The sequence below is a fragment of the Spermophilus citellus genome (assembly GCF_964194105.1).
Source record: "Spermophilus citellus genome assembly, chromosome: 7".
NCBI classification, from domain to species: domain Eukaryota; kingdom Metazoa; phylum Chordata; class Mammalia; order Rodentia; family Sciuridae; genus Spermophilus; species Spermophilus citellus.
In genome coordinates this window covers 117,779,086-117,804,015 of record NC_138188.1, presented here as the reverse complement: position 1 = coordinate 117,804,015, position 24,930 = coordinate 117,779,086, and the positions used below count along the sequence as shown (strand labels likewise).

Sequence of the window (24,930 nt, the reverse complement as noted above, 5' to 3'; positions counted from 1 at the left end):
ACTTTCTTGGGAAATTTCAAGTATACAATAGAGAATTATTAGCAATAGCCACTATGTTGTACCTTAACTCTTCTGTACTTATTCATTCTACATAACTGAAACTTTGTAACCTTTCACTAATATCTCCCCATTCCCCCCATCCCTTTCCAAGCACTATTATCTTTAGGTGTCTGGTTTATATCACTTATCATATTGTTTTCCAGTTTCATCCATGTTGCCAAGTGACAGGGTCTCCTTCTTTTTAAAGGGATATAATTTTATATAGACAAGAGATTTTTTTTTTGTCAGTTCAGAAGGCACCAGCAGATTCAATGTCCATCTCTGTATTATTTTCCTTAATGGCTCTGTCAATTTATATTCCAATTAACATGTACAAGGGCTGTCTTTTCTGCACATCCTTTGCAAAACTCACTGTCTCATGTATTTTTTTAAGAGAGAGAGAGAGAGAGAGAGAGAGAGAGAGAGAGAGAGAGAGGAGACAGAGTTTTTTAAAATATTTATTTTTCAGTGGACACAACATCTTTATTTTATTTATTATGTGAAGCTGAGGATCGAGCCCAGCGCCCCACACATACCAGGCGAGCACATTACCGATTGAGCCACATCCCCAGACCTGTCTCATGTATTTTTAATATTAGCTATTCTGTAAGGTATAAGATAACTCTTTGTGGGTTTTCTTTGCATTTTCTTAATTATTAGTGGTATTTAACATTTTTTGTGTACCTAGTGACCATTTACAAATTTCCTGTTAAAATAAAGTCTATTTAGAGTCTTTTTCCTTTTTTTTTTTTTTTTTAAACAGGGTATTTGTTTCCATGGTATAGAATTGTTTTAAATTCTTCTACACAGATGCTCCTCAAGTTATCAGGGCTTATGTCCCAATAACCCCCTTGTAAGTTGAAGAGGTTATTGCATCAGAAGAAAATAGCCCAACCACAAAAGAAATACAAAAAAAAAAAAAAAAAACTAAGCAGAAAGGAATAGATAAAATTTTGTTTGTTTGCTGATGACTCATTTTAGTAGAACGGTGTTATGCTAATAACAAACCAAGACAAAGATACTAAAAGAAAATAAAACTATGAACCAATATTCCTGTTGCATTTAGTTGCAGAAATCCTCAACAAAATAATAGTCAAATTCAACAGTACGTTAAAAGAATAATAAACCATGATTTGGTGGAGTTAGCCCTAAGATGCAAGTAGGATTCAACATTTATGAATCAATAAATATGATATGCTATATTAACAGAATGGAGTATAAAATCATATGATCACTTTAATTGAAGAAGAAAAAGCATTTGACAATAATATCCTTTTATGTTAAAAAACATTTCAACAAATTTGGGTATAGAAGGAATATACCTCAGCATAATAATAGCCTGTGTATTACAAATGCACAGATAACTTCTTACTTGGTGAAAAGCTGAAAGATTTTTCTTGAAAATAAGGAATAAGTCAAGGATGACCTCTGTACCAATTCTATTTGATACAGTACTCTAGATGTGTCAGCTCATATATTTGCTATCCATGAACAAACTATTGCAATTATAATTATTTTAAATTCTTTTCACAAGGTAGTTAAAAGTGATTTAGACACCACCATTACAGCATTAGAAAATTCTGAATTTGACTCTATTGTTACCTTTGTGGTATGTATACTTTTGTAAGTTCTTATGCTTTTAGTTAATATCTTTTCTTTCAACTTTCAGCCTTTCATGTAAAGCAAATCTAGTTGTACCAGTCTTTGGAATTCATCTGACTACTCATTTCCACTTCCAGTTTTGGGGAGTGTTCTGTCATCATTTCTTTGAGTATTTTTTTTTTGTCTCTTTCCTCTTTTTTGCTCCTTTTGGTACTTCATATACTTATAGTGGTTCATTTCATCGTGTTCCTAAAATTCCATTACATTTCTTCATTCTTTTTTATTCTCTTTTTTTCCCTCTGAGTTCCCCATTGGTTCTGATTGGTTCTGTCTAGTGTTGAAGGTCTCTGGAATTTTTCAGTTTTGCATTCGTCAGCATTAGTTTCTCTGGTTCTTTTTTCAATCTCTTTCTTTAACTTTTTTCATGTTTTGTTTATCTGACATCATTTAGTTGTTTATCTGTGTTTTCTTGGTAGCTGAGTTTCTTTACAATGATTATTTTGAATTTTTGTCAGTCAGTTCATATTTCTTCAACTTTGTTTTTTGTTGTTGTGGTGATGGTGGTTTTCTTTCTTTTAGTTCAGATACCAGTGCTCTGTTTTATTCCTTTGATGGTGTCAGGTTCTCCTGATTATTTGTGATTATTGGTGTCTGCACACTTGAAGATGTAGGCACTTTTTTCCAGCTTTTTTGGATTGATTTTGCCAAGGAAAGCCCTTTACCAGTAAGACTATATGAATGGGCCTGCTAGTGGGGTCTGCATTGGGCTTATTGTTGGAGTCTTTGGGCAGATTAGCTTGGTGAATGTGTCAGAAAGTGGTCTGGCCTTGATTCTGGGTCCACAGAGATCTTCCTGGTGTCTGAATTCAGAGGAGCAGGCAGGCCTACGATCTGGTCTTGTTCCACAGGGAAAGACTCGTAGCCTGGATACATCATGGCAGACCTGGAGCTGGAGTTCACTGGAGTGGGCCTGGTGACTAATGTTTTTGAAAGTGGTCCTGGAGCTTTTGTATTGTGGGGATATTCTGAAGCCTGAGTCCGAGGGATCCAAATTGTAGCCTTTTGGCCTGAGTATGTATAGCCAGACTATTGCTGAGTTAGTCTTGTAGCCTCTGCCCATAATGTGGGCCTGGTGACTGAGTCTTCAGGGGATGATGGCCTAGTGCTAGGGTATATATAATAGGGCAGGCCTAGTACTGGAGTCCACAGCAAAGCTGAATGTTGGCTTCAGTGTTCTTCCCCTATGTGAATAGTGTCACTTTCCACAATGCCTTGCCCAGACATGGGGGATAAGGGACACTGGTATTGAGAAATTGCCCCTCATAATCTTTGGAATGCATTTTTTTTCTTATTTCTGTGTTCCACTAAGTTATTATGATCTATCACCTGGATTCATTAGCCCCTATGAAGGTATTTTTCTATATGATATTATTCAAATTGTGAGGGCCATGAGTTGGAATTTCCTATTCCATCATCTTGCTGATGTTATTCCCATTAGCATAAATTTTTAAGCTTATAATTATTTAAGTTAAAAAATTAAATATTTATACATTAACAGTTTTCTCATATGTTAGCAAAATGATATGAAATTTTTAATAAGAAAATATCTTATTTAGGACAATAACATGAACATGAATTACTTGAAAATAAGTTAACAAGAAAAGTACCAGATATGTCTGAGGAAGTTCTCACCAAGAAACATGTGAGCACCTGAACAAATGTAGAGAGAGCATTTTCTGAACTGAAATATTTTATAGTATAAAGACTCCATGCTATTTCTCTCTAATAAAGTGGAATTCCAAGTCTAACAAATTTTATTTTATTGTTAGAATTTGAAGGATAAAAAGATCTAGAGACGGGGTAGGGTTGTGGCTCAGTGGCAGAATACTTGCCTAGCATGTGTGAGGCACTAAGTTCGATTCTCAGCACTATATATAATTAAATTAATAAAATAAAGGTTCATCAACATCTAAATTTATTTTAAAAATCTAGAAATGTAATTAACTTATAAAAAATTGAAAAATAGAAATTAGATTTTTATGACCAGATATGAAGACACATTACAACCTTATACAGTTGCATAGAAAATAAGAGTGAAAGAATAGACAAGGAAATCAGTCAAATAAAATAGGAATCCAAGGAGTAGACTCTGCTATTTGGTATTATAAAGAAGAGTGCTATTGAGAGATTATTAGTGCTCATTGCTGGTCAGAAGGAAGAAAAGGTTAAACAGTAAAGAACCCAAACCAAACATACTAAAAAACCAGTTCCTATAATTGTACATTTATCAAACTTTGAAGTGTTCTTTAAGTATAAAAGCAAAGTTAGACAGGGCATGGTGATGCACACCTATAATCCCAGTAGCTTGGGAGGCTGAAGCAGGAGAATAACAAGTTCAAAGGTAAGCTCAGCAATTTAGCGATTCAGTATCTTAGCAAGACCCTGTCTCAAATAAATAAATAAATATAAAAAAGGGCTGAGGATGTGGCTCAGTTATTAGGCACTGCTGGATTTAATCTCTGGTACAGAAAGGAAGAAAGAAAGAAAGGAAGAAAGAAAGAAAGAGAAAAAATAAAATGTAGAAGCCAATAAAAAGAAATAATTGATTTGGTCATATAAAACTCAAATTTTCTATAATTTGAAATAATACTATCGTGTAAATTGAATATATAAATTTAAAGGCATATAGGAAAAATATTTCACTTTGTGACAGTGTTGATGTTCTTAATACATACATTCATATACCAATGCAAAACAGAAGTTGCATATGAAAATTTAAAAAGGCATTAATAGGTAATTCCCTAAAGAAAGACTGCAGATGCCCAATGCGTTATGTGAAAAATGTTTAGTTTTGCAAGAGAGAAAAATTAAGAACAAGCTGCCATTTCCTTCCTGATAAATGTTTGGACACCTTTATTTTTTTGTTTTAAAGGTAATACCTTGTGTTGTAAAGGCTTCTAGGAAGTGGGTATTATTACTATATTGCTAGTTTACAATAGTCACATCACCCTGGGGGAAACTAGAATAGTACTTTGGAAAAAACATAATGATGTTTGCCATTTGACCTAGTAGTTTCACTTCTAGCAATTAGCCCTAAGGGGGAAAAATCAGTATAGATTATGTATAAGGTTGAAGTATGTATTATAGTAGCCAAGAATAACCCAAGGAAATCAATAATGGCTTTTAGCTAATTTACGTTATATAGAAAGACTTAAATCTTTTTGTTGGTTTATCCTGCTCTGAAAACTCCTACTCCTCCTCTGTGACCTCAGGGTCATCTTTCTATACTGCTAGACATCTCTTGACCCTATTGTTCCTCCTCTATACTGGGACTCTTAAGAGATGGAATCTTTGGCTCTTTGGAGCCTCAGTTACTGGATGATTCAGGAGGATTAGAAATGATACTTGGGAGAACTTTAATGCACCTAGGATCCTCTTAGGCACTTTCCATATGTTATCTCATCTGATATTCACAAAAACATAATGATTTAGAGACTTCAAAGATCTCCATGTACAGATGAGAAAATTTGGGTTTAGTAGTTAATGAACTTGCCAGGTTCATGTAGCTATTAAGCGGTGAAGCTGAGATGTAAGCCCAGGTTTATATTTTTCCATAATTCAAACCCTTAATGAATATAAAGACATTACACAATTAACAGCAATATCTAACTCATAAACTATGTATCAGAGTAAGTGCTTTATATGTACCTATTCATTTAAAGTTTGCAACAACTCCATGAGATATACTATTATTATATTCATTGTACAGATGAGAAAATCAACACAAAGCAACTATGTGCATTGCCCATGGCCTGTGTCCAGTAAGTTACAAAGCTAGAATGAAGTCACACCCATTAGCCTTTACTGCTTTGTGATGACCCTGTTATCTGTGTGATGTTTCAATGACAATTTATAGCATATATTTAATTTATTCACTTCCTTTTAGAAACAAATCTCTCTTTGACAACTCAGTTGTTGAAATATAAGATGCCAGAGAAGCAGAAAGACAGCAGGGGGAAAAATGCCCTTTACAAAACATGAAGAGCTATATTTCTTCCCTACCATCCGGTGAGTCAGTTCCATCCCCTATCATATTTAGCATATTGAATGTCCCACCATATAGTTGAACAATCTCAGTTCCCAAACACAGCCAAGATGATGATTTCATCCTCTGTTCCTTTGTTGGAAACTCGGTCTCCTCTTTATACTTGAACATGAAGTCATCACAGTAGCCTGCCAGCCGTACCCTCTGCTCACTACTTCTGAATTTGTAGAATCTCTGTCTTGCATGACCTGGAATAACAACAACTCAGCACCTGCTCTCAAAGTGTTAAAGTGCCCAATGTTCTCACCAGACGGAAATCTGCAGAATTCAGACATGTCACCTAGGATGAAAAATAGGTTTAGTAAAGTTTTACATTCAGACTTTGAGTCTAACAAGATTTGATTACACCCTAGACATTTGCAGCTTCAGCAACTGCAGGAAGGCAGTTGGTGAAATATCATTCTGACTGCAGTACAAGGTGTCACTGGGTGGAAGAAAAACCATAACATGGTGTAGACTTTCTATAGACTTATGACCACATCTCAAGATGATGTAGTTATCTTTCCCCTCAAAAGAATCTTCTTTTCATCCTTTATTCTTCCATTCAGTAACTCAACATTTATTTGGTATCTGTGGCATTGCCAGCTACTTTGCTGGGTGCCAGGAATACTTAGCTTAGCAAGATACTTTCATTGTTTCAAAACTTAACATCCTGTAGGGAAAAGAGATACTTATAAATTGCCAAACACATTATAAATATTGTAGTGGACAACAGAATACTTTGAGGTTAAGCTCAAAGAGTGACTAATTTTATATTACAAAGTCAAGAAAATGGTGGGAAAGGGAATTTCAGAAAAGGAGGATTTCATGGAGGCAGAAAAACATGAACAGGGCAATCTTTTCAAAAGTGTGGCACTTTAGTATGTCTGAAAGTAAGAACAGACATAGGAACAGAGTAAGACAGAAGGAAAATGTGGGTGATGGGAAAGGGTATATAATTAATCTGTGCCTCAGACATTTCACAATTATTTACACTGAGGAAATGGAATTATAAAAAATGTATATGTAAAGGTAAAAAAGAAACATTTATTAACAATGCTAACCTGGGAATGCAGGAAAATGGAAGATTCTCATGACTTATTCTATAATCTTTCATATTATTCTGATTTTATAATGAGAATATATTCATAGATCTGTAGTAGAGATAATTAATCTAATAAATACAGAACAGAATAATTTGGGGAAAGTTGGAAGAAATAAGGAAGACTGTGAAATATAACAGGCCCTGGGGAAATGAGAAACAACAATTTCCCAAATGTAGACGATTATTTTAATGTAATCAAAGATAAGAAGTAGTGAGTAGATTGTCATAGTACAGAAGGGACTTTAGAAAAGAGAGGAGATTGCAAGGAGGTGGCCCATGAATAGGCAGTAGAACGCATGCTAATGGCTTTGGCAGAGTTAGAGACCAAGAGCCAAGTGGATTGGAGATGCTGGCTTTTGTTTTGCTTGAGTTTGTCTTCCTGTTTTTGTCCCCAGCATCTTATCTCTTCCTGGGTTTCACTTTGTTTTGAAACCTTCCAGCATTTTCCTTCTTTGTCTTCAGTCTGTCTCTCCTTTCACCCCTCCTGACTTTACTCTTTTCATTCCAGCTCCTCCTATTCTTTTTTTAAAAATATTTATTTTTTAGTTGTAGTTGGACACAATACCTTTGTTTTATTTATTTTTATATGGTGCTAAGGATTGAACCCTAGGGCCTTGCACATGCTAGGCGAGTGCTCTGCCACTGAGCCACAACCCCAGCTCCAGCTCCTCCTATTCTTAAGGCACAGGTTTGAGGTCTCCTTCCTCTACATTCCTATAGCATTTGCTTTGAATCCTCTCAAAGTGCATGGTTTCCTGTAAACTTCAGTAAGTTTCATCTGTGTATTTCCAGGGGTGCTTCACAAGTAAGCCTCCAGTAAGTGTGTTCATTGGAAGAAAATAAGAAGGGTAGGAAGGAAGAAAGGAAAAGCTATTTCAGCTTGTTTTTCTATAGAAATCTGGTAAAATTTAATGCATTTGTATCTTCCCAACGGTCTTACCTTTAAAAGGATAACAGCATGAGTCAGAGGTCACGTATTTCTCCTTCATAAAACAACAATCCTGAGAGAATATCAGCTTAAAAACTAGCTGAAAAATAAACACACGGGAAGGAGGGTTGAGCGCTGACATCAGTGCTTTGAGAAGTGGAAACTCAGTGTATCTGTCTTGACCAGGTACTAAGCAGCCATAGCACTTTGAATACTGTACGTCACACTTCTGAGTGGCAGCTCCTTCCCCTGTGAGATGAGGAGCTTGGCTAGAAGTTCTCTAAATTGTTTGACTTTGTGATAGAGGGACAAGGAAAGGGTGCAAAGCTCTGACTCATGATTCCAGGAAAGGAAAGTAAGAGGAGGAGGAATGTGTGTTCTGAGGCCAGGGCCAGGCCTCCATCCTGGGCGCTGATTTCTTAGTTTGTCCTCTGTACTTTTGCATGTTTCTTTAATGAGGCAAAGAGAAAATACTTAGAATTAGTCTTGTAGCTTTTCCTCCTCAGTACCGAGGCTGGGAATAAAAACAGCGAGTGAGAAATATTCTAAACATAATCGCTAGGAACCAAACGCTCTCAGAGGTAGGGTGATCATATTGTCTCCAGAAGTGAGATATGGCAATGCATGGCATCCATAGTTTTTCTTTCCTTTTTTTTTTTTTTTTTAGTCACATTTTCATTTTTTTTTTTTTTAACTTTGTGAACATTTTCTTTGGTAATGAGATATTACATTGTAAATTGTCTAATCTTCCTGTCCATTGCTTTCCTATGAGTTGGAAATACAGTGGGCCCTCTGTATTCATCTGTATTCTGTATCTCTCTGTATTCTGCTTCCATAGATTTAACCAACCTTGAATTGAAACTATTCAGGGAAAAAAAAAAAAAAAACTGCACCTGTATTGAACAAGTTCAGTCTTTTTCTTCTTGTCATTATTCCCTAAATAATACAATACAACAACTATTTGCATAGCATTTACATTGCATTAGGTATTCTAAGTAATCCAGAGATGATTTAAAGTATATGAAAGTGTGGGCATAGCATCCTCAGTTCTTTAGGACCAAAGACCTTCACAACATTGCCCTCAAAAATTGAATGACAGGTGGCTTTTTACTGTGGCTTCCTCAGAAACATAGATGCCTAGGCTACTAGAGCTTAATAAGAATAAATTTTAAAAATACCCAAGAAATAAAAATCATAATAAAGCTTGCTATCTTTCTGAGTAAGGGGATACTTTACTAGTGAAACATTGCACTGAGAAGTTGACTGAGGGAAAAGAATCAGGGTTTTTTAGTGGTAGAAACAGGAGGTTCAATGTGGTTGGGGTAATGAAGAAATGAAACTAGCACTCTAGATAATGGAGAAGTAGTCTATAGATAAACACAGTTGAGTGGACTAAGTCTCCTTGTTTATTGATTAGGAAAGAGTCTCAAGAGTCATTAGAATCTGGTGAACCAGGATTACTCCCTGATCAGTGTCACTTGATTTGACTCAGTTGTGATAAAACTTTAGATAGATTTTATATTTTTTAGGCCAGTATTCATGTGAACACAAAGCTTTCCTTTTACATAATCCAACCTCTTCCTTTTAGAAATGGGACAACCAAGCAAGAAATTGGTAAGCACTTTCCTGTTTGGATGATCTCAGCTGTGTCAGAAACCAACTCTTTTTTGACTCTTGATGCCAGAATGTTGCATGACCTCAATGACCCTGAACTCTCCCTCAGTTGAACTGTTTACTTCCTTCGTATTATGGGAACCTGGCTTGTGCTCCAAGTAATTTCAAAGGAATATAAAGTTATAAATGAAAATGAAATGGGCTGCTACAAGAAATAGTGACTCCCGGTAATCTAGGTTGATCAAAGGGCAGCGAGACAATCACATGGAAAACCACTGTAAAGAAATATCAAGCTTCAGATCAGTGCTTGGATGAGATACCCCTTGTGTGCTGCCATCTAATTCTACAGCTCTGTGGTGAGTAACTTTGGGCCCTATTATCATTACCCCACTGTCTTCTCCTCCACCATGAGCAAAAATAATGTCTGATTCACAATGTTCTGGAATGTAGCAGATGTTCAATAAATACCTATTAAATAACTGAATAAGCCTAACAACTGTGAAGCATTCGATTGGAGATCTCTTTGGAACGCTAGATTGTGTTATGGCTCTTTATTTCAAAGAAATCCTCGTATACTGTAGTCTAAACAAACCTAACAACTAACCTCTTCTGTTAGAGTCAGTGTGTGACTCTCTACACTGATCTGGGGGTTGGGGAGCTGAGTTTAAAGAAATATTTTAGTTGCAAGAAAAATGCACTAAAATTAAAGTCTTCATACTATAAAATGCCTCCGAGATAATTTTGTCTAATCCCCCTAGTACACACTTTTTAGAGACAAGTAACTTGAAACCCACACAAAGGATACAGTTTAACTCAAGTCCCCAGATTACCAGGTCACAAAAAATTCAGAAACTTTTTCAGTGAATGGGACTACAAGGTGTGACCTTTCCAAAGATAAGAAAGATTTATTCCAGTCCTTTTGGTGCCTGGGGAAAGCTCCGTGATTACAAACAGACACTCAGCTGCTCAAGAGGAAGCAGTTCACACACATTTCTGACACTGAGAGTATTGACTACAATGCCATTGTGTCCCAGAAACAGCTGTTTAGTCTCCTCTGCTTCTGAAGCTACTTCCTGACTCATTCTCTCAAAACCCAATTGAGTCCTTATCACCATGCTCTATTGCAAGTGACGATGGGGCTGCTGATATGGTTCAACCCTTCAAAGGTTTATGGCCATTAACCTTGGTAAGGTAGCTGATGGAAAAACTGATATCCTCTGCTCCTGCATCCATCCTGAGACTTTGCCAGGAGCTGTATGGTGTCTGGTCTATGTAAGTGGTTTGAGAGGCCCGATCAGAGCAGGTGAATCTAACCCTAACTGCTTATTAGGGAGATAAAATGATTTCCTTTACTATTTACTCTTCCTTGAATGAGGAATCTCAAAGTGCTAGAGCCTAAAGGAACTCACACATCATCTTTTATTTGTTGCTCACTTCACAATTGTAGACATGAAGCTCCAGAGAGGGGAAGTTCACTTAACACACACCTTGAGGCAAAGACAGGGGGGTTTTCTGACTCCTGAAATATCTTCTCCATGCTCTTCCACTTCCATTAGCTGCATAAGATGACGAAGTCACCAAGGTCCAAGTTCACCTTCATATGGGTTGAGAAACTGAGACCCTGAGGCTCATTTAATGTGTTCAGGATCGCACATATCTTAGACAGTAACCCATTCACTGACAAAAAAAAATTTGTTACCTTATCAATTTGGGGTCCATCAATGGGCTTCTGGGATTTTCATGAATTGTGTGTGTGTGTGTGTGTGTGTGTGTGTGTGTGTGTGAATAGTACATCCAGATTATATGCAAAAAGTGTGCAGTTTTCTAGCTGGACATGGTGAAACACGCCTGTCATTCCAGTGGCTTGAGAGGCTCAGGTATGAGGATCACGAGTTCAAAGCCAGCCTCAGCAAAAGTGATGTGCTAAGCAACTCAGTGAGACCCTGTCTCTAAACAAAATACAAAATAGGGCTACGGGTGTGGCTCAGTGGTTGAGTGCCTCTGGGTTCAATCCCTAGTACCCCTCCCCAAACAATGTGTAGTGTTCTGAGGGTGTTGAAATATGGAAAGCAGTTTGGAGATTACTTGGAAAACTGGGAATAGAACCACCATTTGACCCAGCTATCCCTCTCCTCAGTATATACCCAAAGGACTTAAAAACAGCATAATACAGGGACACAGCCACATCAGTGTTTATAGCAGCACAATTCACAATAGCTAAACTGTGGAGTCAAACCTAGATGCCCTTCAATGCATGAATGGATTAAAAAATGTGGCATATATACACAATGGAATATTACTTAGCAATAAAAGAGAATAAAATCATGGCATTTGCAGGTAAATGGATGGTGCTGGAGAAGATAATGCTAAGTGAAGTTAGCCAATTCCAAAACTAACAAATGCCAAATGTTTTCTCTGATATAAGGAGGCTGACTCATAGTAGGTTAGGGAGGGGAAGCATGAGAGGAATCCATGAATTCTAGATAGGGCAGAGGGGTGAGAGGGAAAGGGAGAGGGCAGGAGATTAGCAAGGATGGTGGAATGTGATGGACATAATGATCCAAAGTACATGTATGAAGGCATGAATTGGGTGTCAACATACTTTGTATTCAGACAGATATATGAAAATTGTGGTATATATGTGTAATAAGAAGTGTAATGCAAAAAAGTACATGTATAAAGACATGAATTGGCATGAACATACTTTATATACAAATATATGAAAAAATATGCTTTATATGTGTAATAAGAATTGTAATGCATTCTGCTGTCATGTATTTAAAAAAATAAAATCAATTAAATAATTTTTTTTTCAAAAAAATAAAGGACTTTGCTGTTACAATTTACCTGCTCCTCAAGGGCCATCAGAGCATATTTTTTCAATGTCTGAAGAACATACCCAGGAGGAGTGTCTTAAATTGTTGGGGAGATTTTTCCTTGAGAAAATAATATTTATATGAAAGGCTCCACTTGAGATGTTGTCAGCCACTTTATGGGGAAGAGAATTGAAGGAGAAGAGAGTGGATATTGAGACCAGATAAGACAGTTTACTATTCTGATTTTTATATATCGTATCTTTATATTTTTAGCAGGAAAAGTCCTTGAGTTGTCCATCTCCAGAATAATAGAATCCTTGCCTGCTTGTCCTTATCAATCTCTCTACTATATTGAGTCCCAAAGAGTTAAATTTGGGGATCAGATATGAAATGACCTGGTTTAAATTCATACTCTGCTACTTGCTAATTTAGTGACCTGCTTTAGGTTGCTATTTCTTTTCAAACCCTAATCTCCTAGAAAACTTTTTCAGTAGATTATAATAAAATGCTTTCTTAGTATTGTGAGTTTAAGTCATCTATGTTATGAAGAACTCAACAAAGTAAATATAAAGAAAGTAGATTATATATGTACTTAATCTATAGAGCTCTTGTCAGTTGTGCAGGTTCTTTGGGGACCAGGATTCTGGCTGGGATATTAACTTTCTGATTAGTATTGAACCAGTCAGCCTCCTCTGCCCCCATCTCAGGATTTACCTTTCCTTGTCTGAAAGTCCTTGTTCCTGTATTTCTAGCTCTGACATTGGGCTGTCTCTGCATCTGTCTCAGAAGTCTCATGGGGATCTGTTGAAATCATTGCCATTTCATGATTCCCCTACAGCAACACCTCGAAGAACTTTCTGCACAGTTCTTTGGCTTAATCTCAAGCAAAACCCTCACAGGCCAAGAACTGAGTTGTTTTGTTGTTGTTGTTGTCGTTTTAGAAAGAACTCAATCCCAACTAGACTGAGGGAGGCAGAGGAATGATGAGTTGGGCTATGATCGTCATGCTTCACTGTTTTGTAATCTGCTTCTGGTTTTTATCCTGACCAGCTCTATGAGGGTATGAATCATTTTTGTGAAATCCCTCTATTGATGCAGTTCCTGATATTTACAGAATTGTTTGTAGAAACGTATTTAATTCTTCTATTTGAACCTTGCATTTTCAACTAGCATTGCAATAACTCTTTCTCATGTTCTTAAAGTTTATCCTGAAGGTGCTTATTTGATTGGACTCTTGACCCCAGTGAGTTAATATAACAGAAAATTAGTTGAAGTTGTCACTATCGTGAGTTTTTAGTCTTTGTATCATCATGACCACCAAGATACAGAGTGACTGAAATTATTCATGGTATATTTAGTAGCATAACTTTTTATATTACTGCCAGACATACAGAAAGGTAATTCATTGTATGTGGCAACTCCATTTCTTGACCATGGCAACTCCATTTGGGGATTTTATTCTTTGTTGTGGAGGTGGGGAACTTTCCTGTTCATTTTTACATGCTTAGCACCATCTCTGGCCTCTTCATGCTGGATGCCAGTAACATCCCTTTTGCCCAAGATGATTCAAACAAAAATGCCTCCACACATTTCCAAATGTCTGGTTAAAAAACAAACAAACAAACAAAAAAAAAACACTGCCTTAAATAATCCCTTTTTCTGTTTAAGTTTCATGGTTCTTATCTGGAAGAGAAAGCATGTGTTTCACTCTAGGTGTCTTAAGGGTCCGAATTGCTGTCCACTAATATCTATAGTGCCAAAAGATTCCTCTTATTTTGTTAATATAATAGAAAAGTAGTATTTTGTTCTGTTCAAACTATTTTGTTCTGCTACTATTACCCTTTGGGTTTTGATTACTATTTAAAATGTAAACTGGCCAGTTTTCTTTTTTTTTTTTTTTAATTTGTGACTAATAAAAGCACAGACCATCATAGCTAGAACCAAACCATCACATAGATCCGCAGGTCATCTGGTGAGAGACACACATTTAAGAACTGAAAGAAAATAAGCTTCTCAATGTTAACGTAAGGAATGGCCAGTACAAAACCTCATGATTTTTAACCATTGTTGCCACAATTCAAATCTTGGTATTATTGTGGACTGTGGTTTCTGAAAGCAACTATGATCCTATTATTATTTCTAGCCCCGTTTTACATACATACAGCAATTGAGAGTTGACACCAATATGGCTGATTATTCAAACTCACCGAAGAAGTTCATTCTCATACTAGTGTTATCTTCTTAAACGCTGTTTCCTTGGGGATTTCAACAAATACAAAATGCTTCTGAAACTTCTGTGGATTTTACTTTCATAATGCATGCCTCTTGGTTTTTCGTGTTCCCTTTCTTATTTCCCTTACTTCTGTTCCCTGTTTATTTATCCCTGCCTTTCTTTCCTTCTCCTATCCCCTCCCCCAGCCTTTTGTTTGTTTGTTTGTTTTTATCTTTCCTTTCTTCTTCCTCTCCTTCCTTTCATTTTTAAATGTAGGTTATGTCTCATTCCAAAGAAATGTGACATAACTTACACTCAATAGGCTAAAAACAGGCATAGTTAGAAAACAGAGCCTTTCCTCCTTGTGTAAGTGAAAGCGAATTCTGCATTATTTTAAAATGCAAAGTAAGAAAAGCATAAACAGTATTATATGCATGCACTTCATTCCTGAACTTGAGACGAGAAATAGAACAGTGGGGGCAGGAGGGGGTTAGTACAGAATCATTGACTCAGAATCCATCTAGAACTGGGAGAGAGAAAGATTCTAAAATGCTGGGAGCAATGACCACCAAAGACACTCAAGCTGAATGGCTGGTCCTTCTGCTGAAATCCATCTCAGTGTGTGTCCTCTCTACCTCCTTTAGGCAGACAGAACATGGATTAAATCGCCATGGAGATTTAATTAGCAAGTGCATTGCACTCTATTTAAGATGATCTCAAGGCCTGTACAAAAGACTGATGTCCTTCCTGTAAATGGGAAAGTTTCAGAAGAGTTTTCAGAAAAGAACTTATTTGAACTACTTCTCCCCTAAACAAACAAACAAACAAACAAACAACCCTCATTATTTTCAGAATAACTATGTCATAGGTATTCATTACATACAATCTTTTATTTATAGCCTCTCTGCAACATTCTCTCATTTTAAGGCTTCACTGGTAAAGTAACAGGAATAGACAAGATGACAATTCCTCAGACTCCAGAAGTTTATATTTTATTGCTGTTTAAAGAAAGGTGATACAGTAAATCAAATAAAGTGAGGCTCTAAGTGTATGCATTTTAGAATTCAAACTAACTCTTCCAATTCCTTATAATAACCCACTAGATGTTAGTTACTCATCCCTACATTCATGAACACCCAGGAAATGTTTTCCCTCAAAGGACACATTAATTGAAAACAAGCGAGAGGAGAACAAGGTGTGACCATTTTTCTCTTTGAAGTAAACATGGTAAAAAGCCTGAAGTATCCCTCTTTGTTTGGGGAATGATAATAGCTAAATCCACATGTGGTTTTGCATTAGTAACCAACTACTTATTTCACAAAGCACAGAATACCATGTCTGCTAAAAAGGAATCATTGAATAAATTTGGAAAGAGGCAATTTATTTGTATTTGTACTAATCTACAAGGCAAGAGAATTGTGATAGAAATTAGGTTTTTGCTTTTAGCTTACTTGAATGGATGAGGTCATATAGTTAAGTGGAAAGCCATGCAAGGTAGTGATCAAGAGCAGAGAATGTAATTGATAGGTCTGTGGTCCTTAGCTCTGTAATCTTAAATCAGATTGAGTTCCCTCCCAGTACTGGTTTTCTTAACTATAAAATACGGGTGACAGATATGGATAATATATACCTCTAGGCCTCACAAGATTGTTGGGAAGGTCCACTGAATTTACTTAATTCCAATATACCTGTATAGTGTTCAGAGTTGTTAAAAAGAAACCTGTGGGAAACAATTTTATCAATTAAATATTGGGCTTATGTACAGTTCCTTTTGCCTTAAGTCTTATGGACTCTACTAATTTCTAGAGTTTCTTAGATTAAGACCTTTCCCCCTCCATCTCTATAGTGAAGTTGTTTCATAAGTTTGTAATACAGTGACATTGTTTAGTCACATTCAGTATCGCCTTCCAGAATGTCATATAATCGTAATCATACACTATATATTCTTTTTAGATCTGTTCTTTCACTTTGCAATATACATTTAAGATTCCTTCATATCTTTTTATGTCTTTTATGATCATGCATTTCTTTTTTTGGAGGGAGGGAGTGGGTACCAGGTATTGAACTCAGAGGCACTCAATCACTGAGCCACATTCCCAGCTCTATTTATTTGGAGACAGGGTCTCACTGAGTTGTTTAGTGCCTTGCATTTTGCTGAGGCTGGCTTTGAACTCGAAATCCTTTTGTCTCAGCCGCCAGAGCCACCACACCCAGCCATACGTTTATTTTTATTGCTGAAAAATGCACTATAATATATTCTGTAGGATGAATAAAAGCATAATGAATATGGCATTCACTCACCTATTGAAAGACACCTTGGTTGCTTTAAATTTGGGTAATAAATTGCTCCAAACATTTCCATGCACATTCTTATGTATAAATAGTTTTCAAATCATTTGGGTAATATTTAGAAGCAGGATGGCTGGATCTTATAGTAAGGCAACATTTAGCTTACTAAGAATACTGTCAAACTGTTTTCAAGCGTGCATGTACCATTTTGCATTCCCACCACCAATGAATGAGTGTTCCTACTGCTTCACATCTTCACCAGCAATCAGATGGCAGTTTGGGCAGTCATGCTTTGTTTAGATTTTAACCATTATAGTATAGTATAGTGTACAGTGGTATCTTCCTGTTTTAATTTGAATTTTTCTAATGAGGGAGGATGTTAGGCATCTTTTCATATGCTTATTTTCCTTCTGTATGTAGACCTTGTTGAGGTATTTATTCTCGTCTTTTGCCCATTTAAAAATTTGGTTTTACATTGTTGAGTTTTAGTTCTATATTGCTTTATATTGAATTGTATATTTTGGATAAAAATCTTTTATCCACTGTATTAGTAGTAGTAGTACTAGTACCAGTGAGTGAACCCAGGGGCGCTTCACCACTGAGCTACATTCCCAGCTCTTTTTTTTTATATTTTATTTAGAGACAGGGTCTTGCTGTTTTGCTTAGGGCCTCACTAAGTTGCTGAAGATGGCTTTGAACTCCAGTCCTCCTGCCTCAACCTCAGGAGCCACTGAGATATCCATTATATTTTTTTGCAAGCACTTTCTCTCAGCCTGTGGCCATTAACAGTTTCCTTCATAAAGCAGTATTAATTTTAGTAAAATTTACCTTGCAATTATTTTCTTTTAGACATTACTATTAGACGTTTACCTAAAAATTCATTTCCAAACTCCAGTTCATCTACATTTTTTCTATATTTTCTTCTATAAATTTTGTACATATTTTTAAAAATTACTTTTAGTTCTACCATCCATTTTGAGATAATTTTGTGGAAGTTGTAAGGCCTATGTTAAAGTTCATTTTTTGGCATACGGATGTCAAATATTACAATGCTATTTGTTGAAGACAGTAATTTTTCCATTGAAGACGTTCTACTTCTTCCTCTAAAGTTAATTAATAATATTTGTATTAGTCTATATATGAACCCTTTATTCTGCTACTTTGATCTAATATGTGAATTATTTTGCCAATATCACACCATCTTAATTATTGTAGCTTAACAAAATGTTTTGAAATCAAGTGAATCCTCTAATTTTGTTCTTCTTCAATATTGTGTGGATTGTTATTAATCTTTCATCTTTCCATGTGTTTTAGAATCAATGTGCCAATATCTAAATAATAACTTTACAGGATTTTAGTTTGGAATATGTTACGTATAAGTTAAGAAGAACTAATGTGGGCTGGGGATGTGGCTCAAGTGGTAATGCGCTCGCCTGGCATGCACGGGGCACTGTGTTCGATCCTCAGCACCACATAAAAAAATAAAATAAAGATGTTGTGTCCACCAAAAACTGAAAAATAAATATTAAAAAAATTCTCTCTCTCTTCTCTCTCTCTTTCTCTTTGAAAAAAAGAAGAAGAAGAAGAAGAAGAAGAAGAAGAACTAACTTGTAGAGAATATTGAGTCTTCTAGTTCATAAACACAAAATCTCCCGATTTATTTAGATCTTTCTTGATTATTTTTATCAGTTTGGAATTTTATTGCATGTGAATTCTGTATTTTGTTAGTTTTACACTTAAATATTTCTCTCTCTTTTTTAGTGCTGTCATAGAACTTTATAAATTTTAACTCTCAGTTGATTATTACTGATACAAAGGGAAAAAACTTTTATATACCAACTTTGTCTTTTATGATCTTATTGTAGTGGCTTATTAAATGGAGTTTTTCACAAATTCTTTAGTATTTTTTTACATAAATAATCAAGTCAATTGTGAATATAAGCAGCTTTATTTCTTTCTTCCAAATTTCAGGGTTTTTTTCCTATGTTTTGCTGGTCTAACTCCATTTTTTTTAGGGTTTCCAGAGCAGCGTTGGATAGGATTGATGCCTGCATACATTCTTGCTTTTGTCCCAATCTTAGCATCTTAGGGTACATCCAATTTCTTGCCATCACATGGGTTAGCTGTGTGTGTTTTGTACATGTTCTTTGTCAAATTGAGGCAGTTCCCTATATTCCTAGTTTCCTGAGACTTTTTATCATACTGGGGTATTAGATGTTGTTAAATGTTTTTTTTTTCCTCCCTCAATTAACATGACCATATAATGTTTCTTCTTTAGCCTGTTTGTGGTCAAATTTCTAAAAGTTTAAATTGAAACATCCCTAGAGCTTCAATAACTGGTCCTTTCAGTATTTTCCTCAGTTTGTCTCACCTCAATTGGAGGTGAAATCATTTCTTCATTAATACATAGGCTCTAGGTTATTCCTCAAAAGGGATACATAGAGTAGTTCATGATAATTTCTAAAACCAAAATGCCTGAGTTTCCAGTAAACTTTACCTTTTTAAAATATATACAATATACATATATATTGTATATATTTTAGTTGTAGATGGACACAATACCTTTATTTTATTTATTTATTTTTATATGGTGCAAGGAATTGAACCCAGTGTCTCATGCGTGCTAGGCAAGTGCTATACTACTGAGCCACAAACCTGGCCCAGCTTTACATTTAAATTAGATATGAAACCATACAAAGATTACTCTTTCCTTGACCTATCTATAAATTGATTAATAATAGAACTTGCTTTATGAGGATTAAATATGCTAATGCACATAATGATCTTAGAAGAGTATCTGAATGGTAGTAAATTTTATTAAAAAAAATTATTACTGTGTCTCTATATTGCTTGGCACATAATCTTTCATATTTGATAATGATCTATAGATTTTATTAAAATAAAATTATATTTAAATTGCTACTCAAGATAATTTTACAAAATATTTCAATAATTGATACCACTTTTTTTGATAGAGTACTACCACATTGTGAAAGTGATAGTGTCTAATACAAAGGGCAGTATCTATTGTATGTGTCTCATAAAAATTCTGTTGGAATAAAAAGGAATAATAGACATTAATGCAAGTGAATGAAAGCACACTTATCAAGTGCTAACCATGGTTAGCTCCCAGGCACACCATGATGAAATATTTAGCCTGGTTCTTGCTCACAGAGCTCACATTCTTGTGGGAATGGAAGGTATCAATTTTCTTGTCAATTCTTTCCTCTATCAGTAGATAAAGCATCTTCTCTGTCCCAAGTGCTGCAAATTCACTGCCTCATTTTAACACTTAACAACCACCTTTAGCAGTTACTTTTATTTATTTATTCGTTTATTTATTTAGCCATACTGAGAATTGAACCTGGGCCTTGCACTTGCTAAGGAAGTGCTCTATCATTCAGTTAAATCTCTAGCCCTTTAAAAAAAAATTTGTTTTGAGAGAATGCTTTACTAAATTGCAAGAGGCTAGCCTTGAACTTGGAATCCTGCTGTCTCAGCCTCCTGAGTGTTTGGGATTATAGCTGTGTACTACCTCATCCAGCTGAAAGGTGCTATTAGCACTCATTTTGCTGATGAGAAAACTAAGACACTGGTTGAGATTTGCTTCCAGCCACAAAATTAATGAATGATCTACAATCACTTCTCCTCACGCAAAGTCATTGCTCTTTATATGCAATTCTCTACCTTGTAGCCCCCAACATGATGTCTGGCGAAATTATTTTATTAACTTTTTACCTATTAAATGTGAATTAAAAGCTCAAATTAAAAGTTTGGACATGAGGTTGGGTGTGAAATTCAGTGATAGTGCATGTGACTGGTATGTATGGGGTCCTGATTCAAATAATAATGATAGCATCAAATAATAATAAGATAATAATAAGATACTTTGCATGGGGTTGAAGAGGCACTTAGAGACTTCATTCAAATGATTATAAAACATCAAATTTGAATGCAAATATTATCAATTGAAAATCTAGTTGTAAATTGTTTTGTCCAAACCAGTGATATAAAGATTGGGTATAAAATGTCATCAGATATGTGTTTTTAACAAAACTTCTGGAGTTTTGCAAAACTATAAATCTACATCTCCTGACATAGCTTTATGCATAGCAGCACTGATTTTTGTTGAAAGTTGACTCTGTTATTATAGAGAAGTTAAATTCATCTGCTGACTTGAAAGGAAAAGAATAAGAAAGTAATCTTCATATTTAAATTATAATATTAAATAATTAATGAAGCTTGAGTTATAATTCCTTACATAAATATTTACCAATTCAGATTTTAACTACTAGAGGAATGGCCTTTAGGTTATCTCAGCTTTGGCCACATCTTGTTTTAGAAACAGACAGGTTATATGTGCTGACGTTGTTTGGTGACGAGGGAACAGTTGTCTGATTGTGGTGCTGAGTAGATAAATCCCCTTGTACCTTTTAGAAGTCTTAGACGCTTAATCTGCATGGACATTTGAAGTGTCTGGAGTGAGCCTCACTAAAAGCTAGACGAACAGGTTGTGCAATAACTTGAGGTTAAATGTCTTCCCAGAGGCTCCTGAAGATGATCCTTTTGATTTTTCTAATTGATGTTGTTAAACAGCAGCTGTAGGGCAGCACTATGAAGAGCAAGAAGACTAGTAGGAAGTTTTTCTGATATATAGCTGCATCTTAAATTGTTCAGGCATTAAGAAGAAATGGTGCTGTCCTGCAGAGATTCATTTCGACAGGCATTTCTTCACTACTGCGCTATGAGCCAGGCCCAATGTTTGGGGCTCCTCTGGGCTTGGTCTCATTTGACTCTCACCCTAACACTGCCTTATAAGAGTTTATTATTATCTCAGAATTATAGATAAGAAATGGAAGCCCCATGGGATGAGGGCCAATAAATGACATGTCAAATTTCTAGTTGCAAGTTCAGGAACTTTAGTATGAGGCAGATAGATACCATAGCAAGAAAGAGGCATTTTCAGGATCATAGGTGCACAGGAACAACTGCCTGGGGCAGTTCTGACACACTAACAGTCTCTGTCCTTTGCTGTGACAGGTAAAACCTTAATACCAATGTGCTCTAATGAAAGAAGTGATACACAGAGATCTGGAGACAGGAATGTCTAGTGGCACCACCTTCTCCACTTCTTGAAGTCAAGATAGTGAGTTCTTTTATATTGCCTAACAATTACAGGGACAATTTTAGGGGTGATTGTAGTACTGGAAACAATCCCAGCATTCCATGCTAGGAGCATAAGACTTGAGTCATATTACTATTATACAAATCTTTTTGAAAGTTAATATATCACAGAACTCATGTTAATATATCCTCGTTAGGCAGATTACTAAAGCCTATCCAAACTAGAACATATGTGATATGTGATTTCTGAAGGGGTAAGTAATATTGGTTTCCACATTTTCTAAAATAAATGACTTTGAAGCTAGGAATTGGAATTGTTTACTTATAATGACAAGATGAAATTCGGGACTCTTCTATTTCCATGGCTTATGATGAAGGAGTTTGAATAACAAGAGGCCTTGAAAATTGTCAGGTTTAAAGCATCCTTCTGCTGCTAGCTAATTGGCTCCTTAGGGTAAGTTATAAAAACATTTTAGGTCTCAGTTTCCTAATTTGAAAAAGAAGAAAATAAATTATGCCTGTTTCATGGTGAATAAATATTAAATAATCAAATATATATGAAACTATTTTGAGTCTAGTACAGAATCAGCTTCAATGTTATTGAATATTATTTTTATTTCTATCATTGCCATTACTATTATTGCATTACATTTGAACAAAACCCTCGTATTTTGAAGATACCATTCCACTTGTTGCTCCTCACCAGTTATGTATAGCATAATTGTGAGGATATAAAGGTTATAAAAATGCTTCTTTTAGTGTTCTGAAGGATCATAATAGATGGAAAGAGTACTAATAGAGTAGAAATGTAAGTGAGGTGTACCCCACCTGAATGAGCAGTCAGAAGACAAAAGTCCAACTGAGTATTAGCAACCACCTTTTAGGAACCTGGAGATAAGGGTAAGTGAGAACTGATTGGCAGTAACTTAAGGATGTATACCACCTTTAAGCTCACCAGAAATGTGAGAGGAATGTAAAACAGAAATGCTTTGGATAATATTCACTGCACAGAAAATGGAAGCAAAAATTTCATAGATTCAGCAGGTCCTGTAGAAAGAGACCTAGACTTGAACTTGCATACAGAATTCAAGCCCTTTTCTGTCATTTACTAGTTAAGTGATCCTGGATGGCTTACTCATTGTCTCGGTACTCTGGTTTTGTGAAATCAGAGACAATAATGCCTGACACTCAGTTGTTTTCATGAATATTACTTGAATCACCCATGAATCTGAAGTACTTCCAATTTGTTTCTAGTTCTTCCTCCTTTTTCTTCTTTTCCTATGTAGATGAATACCATGTGCACAATTTAGCCTTAATAGATTAATAGATTTAAGTGCATGCCTTTCTTGCAAGTTTGAAATTTTTGAGGACAAGTGCATTATTTGGAGGAGACCTGGGACCTCCCTAATAGTATTGGATTGGCCAAAGAACTCCTCTAATTAGCACTGAAGGGCCTGTGCTTGACACTGGTCCTGCTGAATTGGCCTTTGGGGGTTCCTTGGTTCTGGAACTGCATTAGTGGGTTATTCACTAAGCTTCCAGTGGGCTCTTGTTGTTTTAGTAGCTTCCCAGGGGGAATTAAAGGTTTTAACTGAATGTGAAACATCAGACAGAAACTGTGGGGAAGATTTATTGAATGAATCTCAACTTTCCAAAGGTTCATTTGAAACCAACTTCCTTGTAAGCCAAAATGATTCAGGTTTGAAACCCTCCAGGGGCCTCTCTGGAACTTGAGGGCATTAGGGAGCTTTTGCTGGCTGTCATAGATTATCTCTCCATTGTTTCTTGACTTGTAGAAGGGGAAGTTTGATTGGTAAGTTGCCTCTTCCCTAAGGCCTGAAATTCTTTACTCATTCAGAAGTTAAGTAGAACTTTGACAGTGCATTCCACAAAGCTTTCTACCCTGCATGGGTCCCAAGGCAACCAGTGGGGGCCCTGCCAAGGGTGTGATGAGCAGGGCAGATGCCACAGGAAAGAGCCAAAGGAGAAAGCCACAGCTGAACAGTGCAGAAGGTTACTATGTCCACCACATTGTCTTTAACAAGGTAATAATATCGGGACTCAGTGAACCACAAAACACACTTGAATTTGAGTTTTAAGCTCTGTTTTTCCAAAGTGATCTTGGGAAAGCTCTCTAATGTTCATTTTTCTTTTCTGTAAAGTTTCTGAAATAATTCCTATCTTAAACTGTTACTGATATTATTAGAAATGAAGCATGTATAAATAGCAGGAAGCTAATAAATTACATCCTTAAGACAGCTGCTAGGCACTGACTCGGATAATGCTTGCTAGGCATCATACTCTGTACTTCACGTGCATTATATCACATGTGTTCCTCCAGAGATGTATACAATAGGTGTCATTATCATTTCCATTTTGTAGATGAGGAAAACAAGTTTTGATGAGGCTAAGTCATTTTCTCCCAACTCGCTAGTGGGACCCAAAGCCCACCCCATGTTCTTAAGCCCTGGTCACTGATGCCATGTTATGACTATTCAACCAGAAGGTTTGTCTAAATGAAAGTAAAAAAAAAAACGGCAACCAACTGCCAGTGCATTAGGGTTTGCATGTGATGGGCTTAAGAGAAAAGGTGAAGAGGGGCAGGTTTTTCAGATTTTACATAAAAGTAGTTTTCTAAATCCAGATCCTTAAATCCTAAAACAAACAGGCAGGAGGTACAGTAACACTCCATATTTTGAATCCTGCATTGTCATTGCTGGACAAGGGAATGTTTAACTCTGATACTTTTATCAATCTTTTTCTCTAAGAAGGCAATAGAAGCCCAGAAAAAAAGGTTAGGACTTACCCAGAGTCCTAGGATGAGCTGTTGGGAAAACTGAGCCAGAACAAAAGCCTCTCCTGCCCTGGTCCTCCCCACCTCTGAAGGAGGAAGTGCAGTCACTGAGATAGAGTCCAGATCTGTAATAAAAATCCATCCACTGCAAAGGACCACACATTACTGTGAATAAAAGGCATTTTGTCGATAACTCTCCCAGAGAACATTTCTCTGGGTTCACATTTGGACAACCAACCTATATTCATCCTCTTTCCAACTGCCATCTTGATTTTCCTTACACTTCATTCCAGTTCTGTGCAGTTAGCTGGATGATAAAAGTC

General features: G+C 36.1%; 1 protein-coding gene across 9 annotated transcripts in view; it reads left to right on the top strand.

Annotated features, from left to right (window-relative positions):
- TP63 (tumor protein p63) overlaps positions 1-24,930 on the top strand; it is a 233,155-nt gene that overhangs the window by 39,124 nt on the left and 169,101 nt on the right. For 2 of the 9 annotated variants that reach the window (XM_081301289.1, XM_081301288.1), the window contains exon 2: positions 5,588-5,709. The exons of 5 other annotated variants lie outside the window; for them this stretch is intronic. In XM_081301289.1, coding sequence (XP_081157415.1) covers positions 5,663-5,709 — 47 coding nt within the window. In that variant the 5' untranslated portion in view covers positions 5,588-5,662. Of the gene's footprint in view, positions 1-5,586; positions 5,710-9,346; positions 9,729-24,930 lie in introns of those variants that run through there. 2 more of the 9 variants (XM_081301291.1, XM_081301292.1) reach the window with 2 other exon arrangements.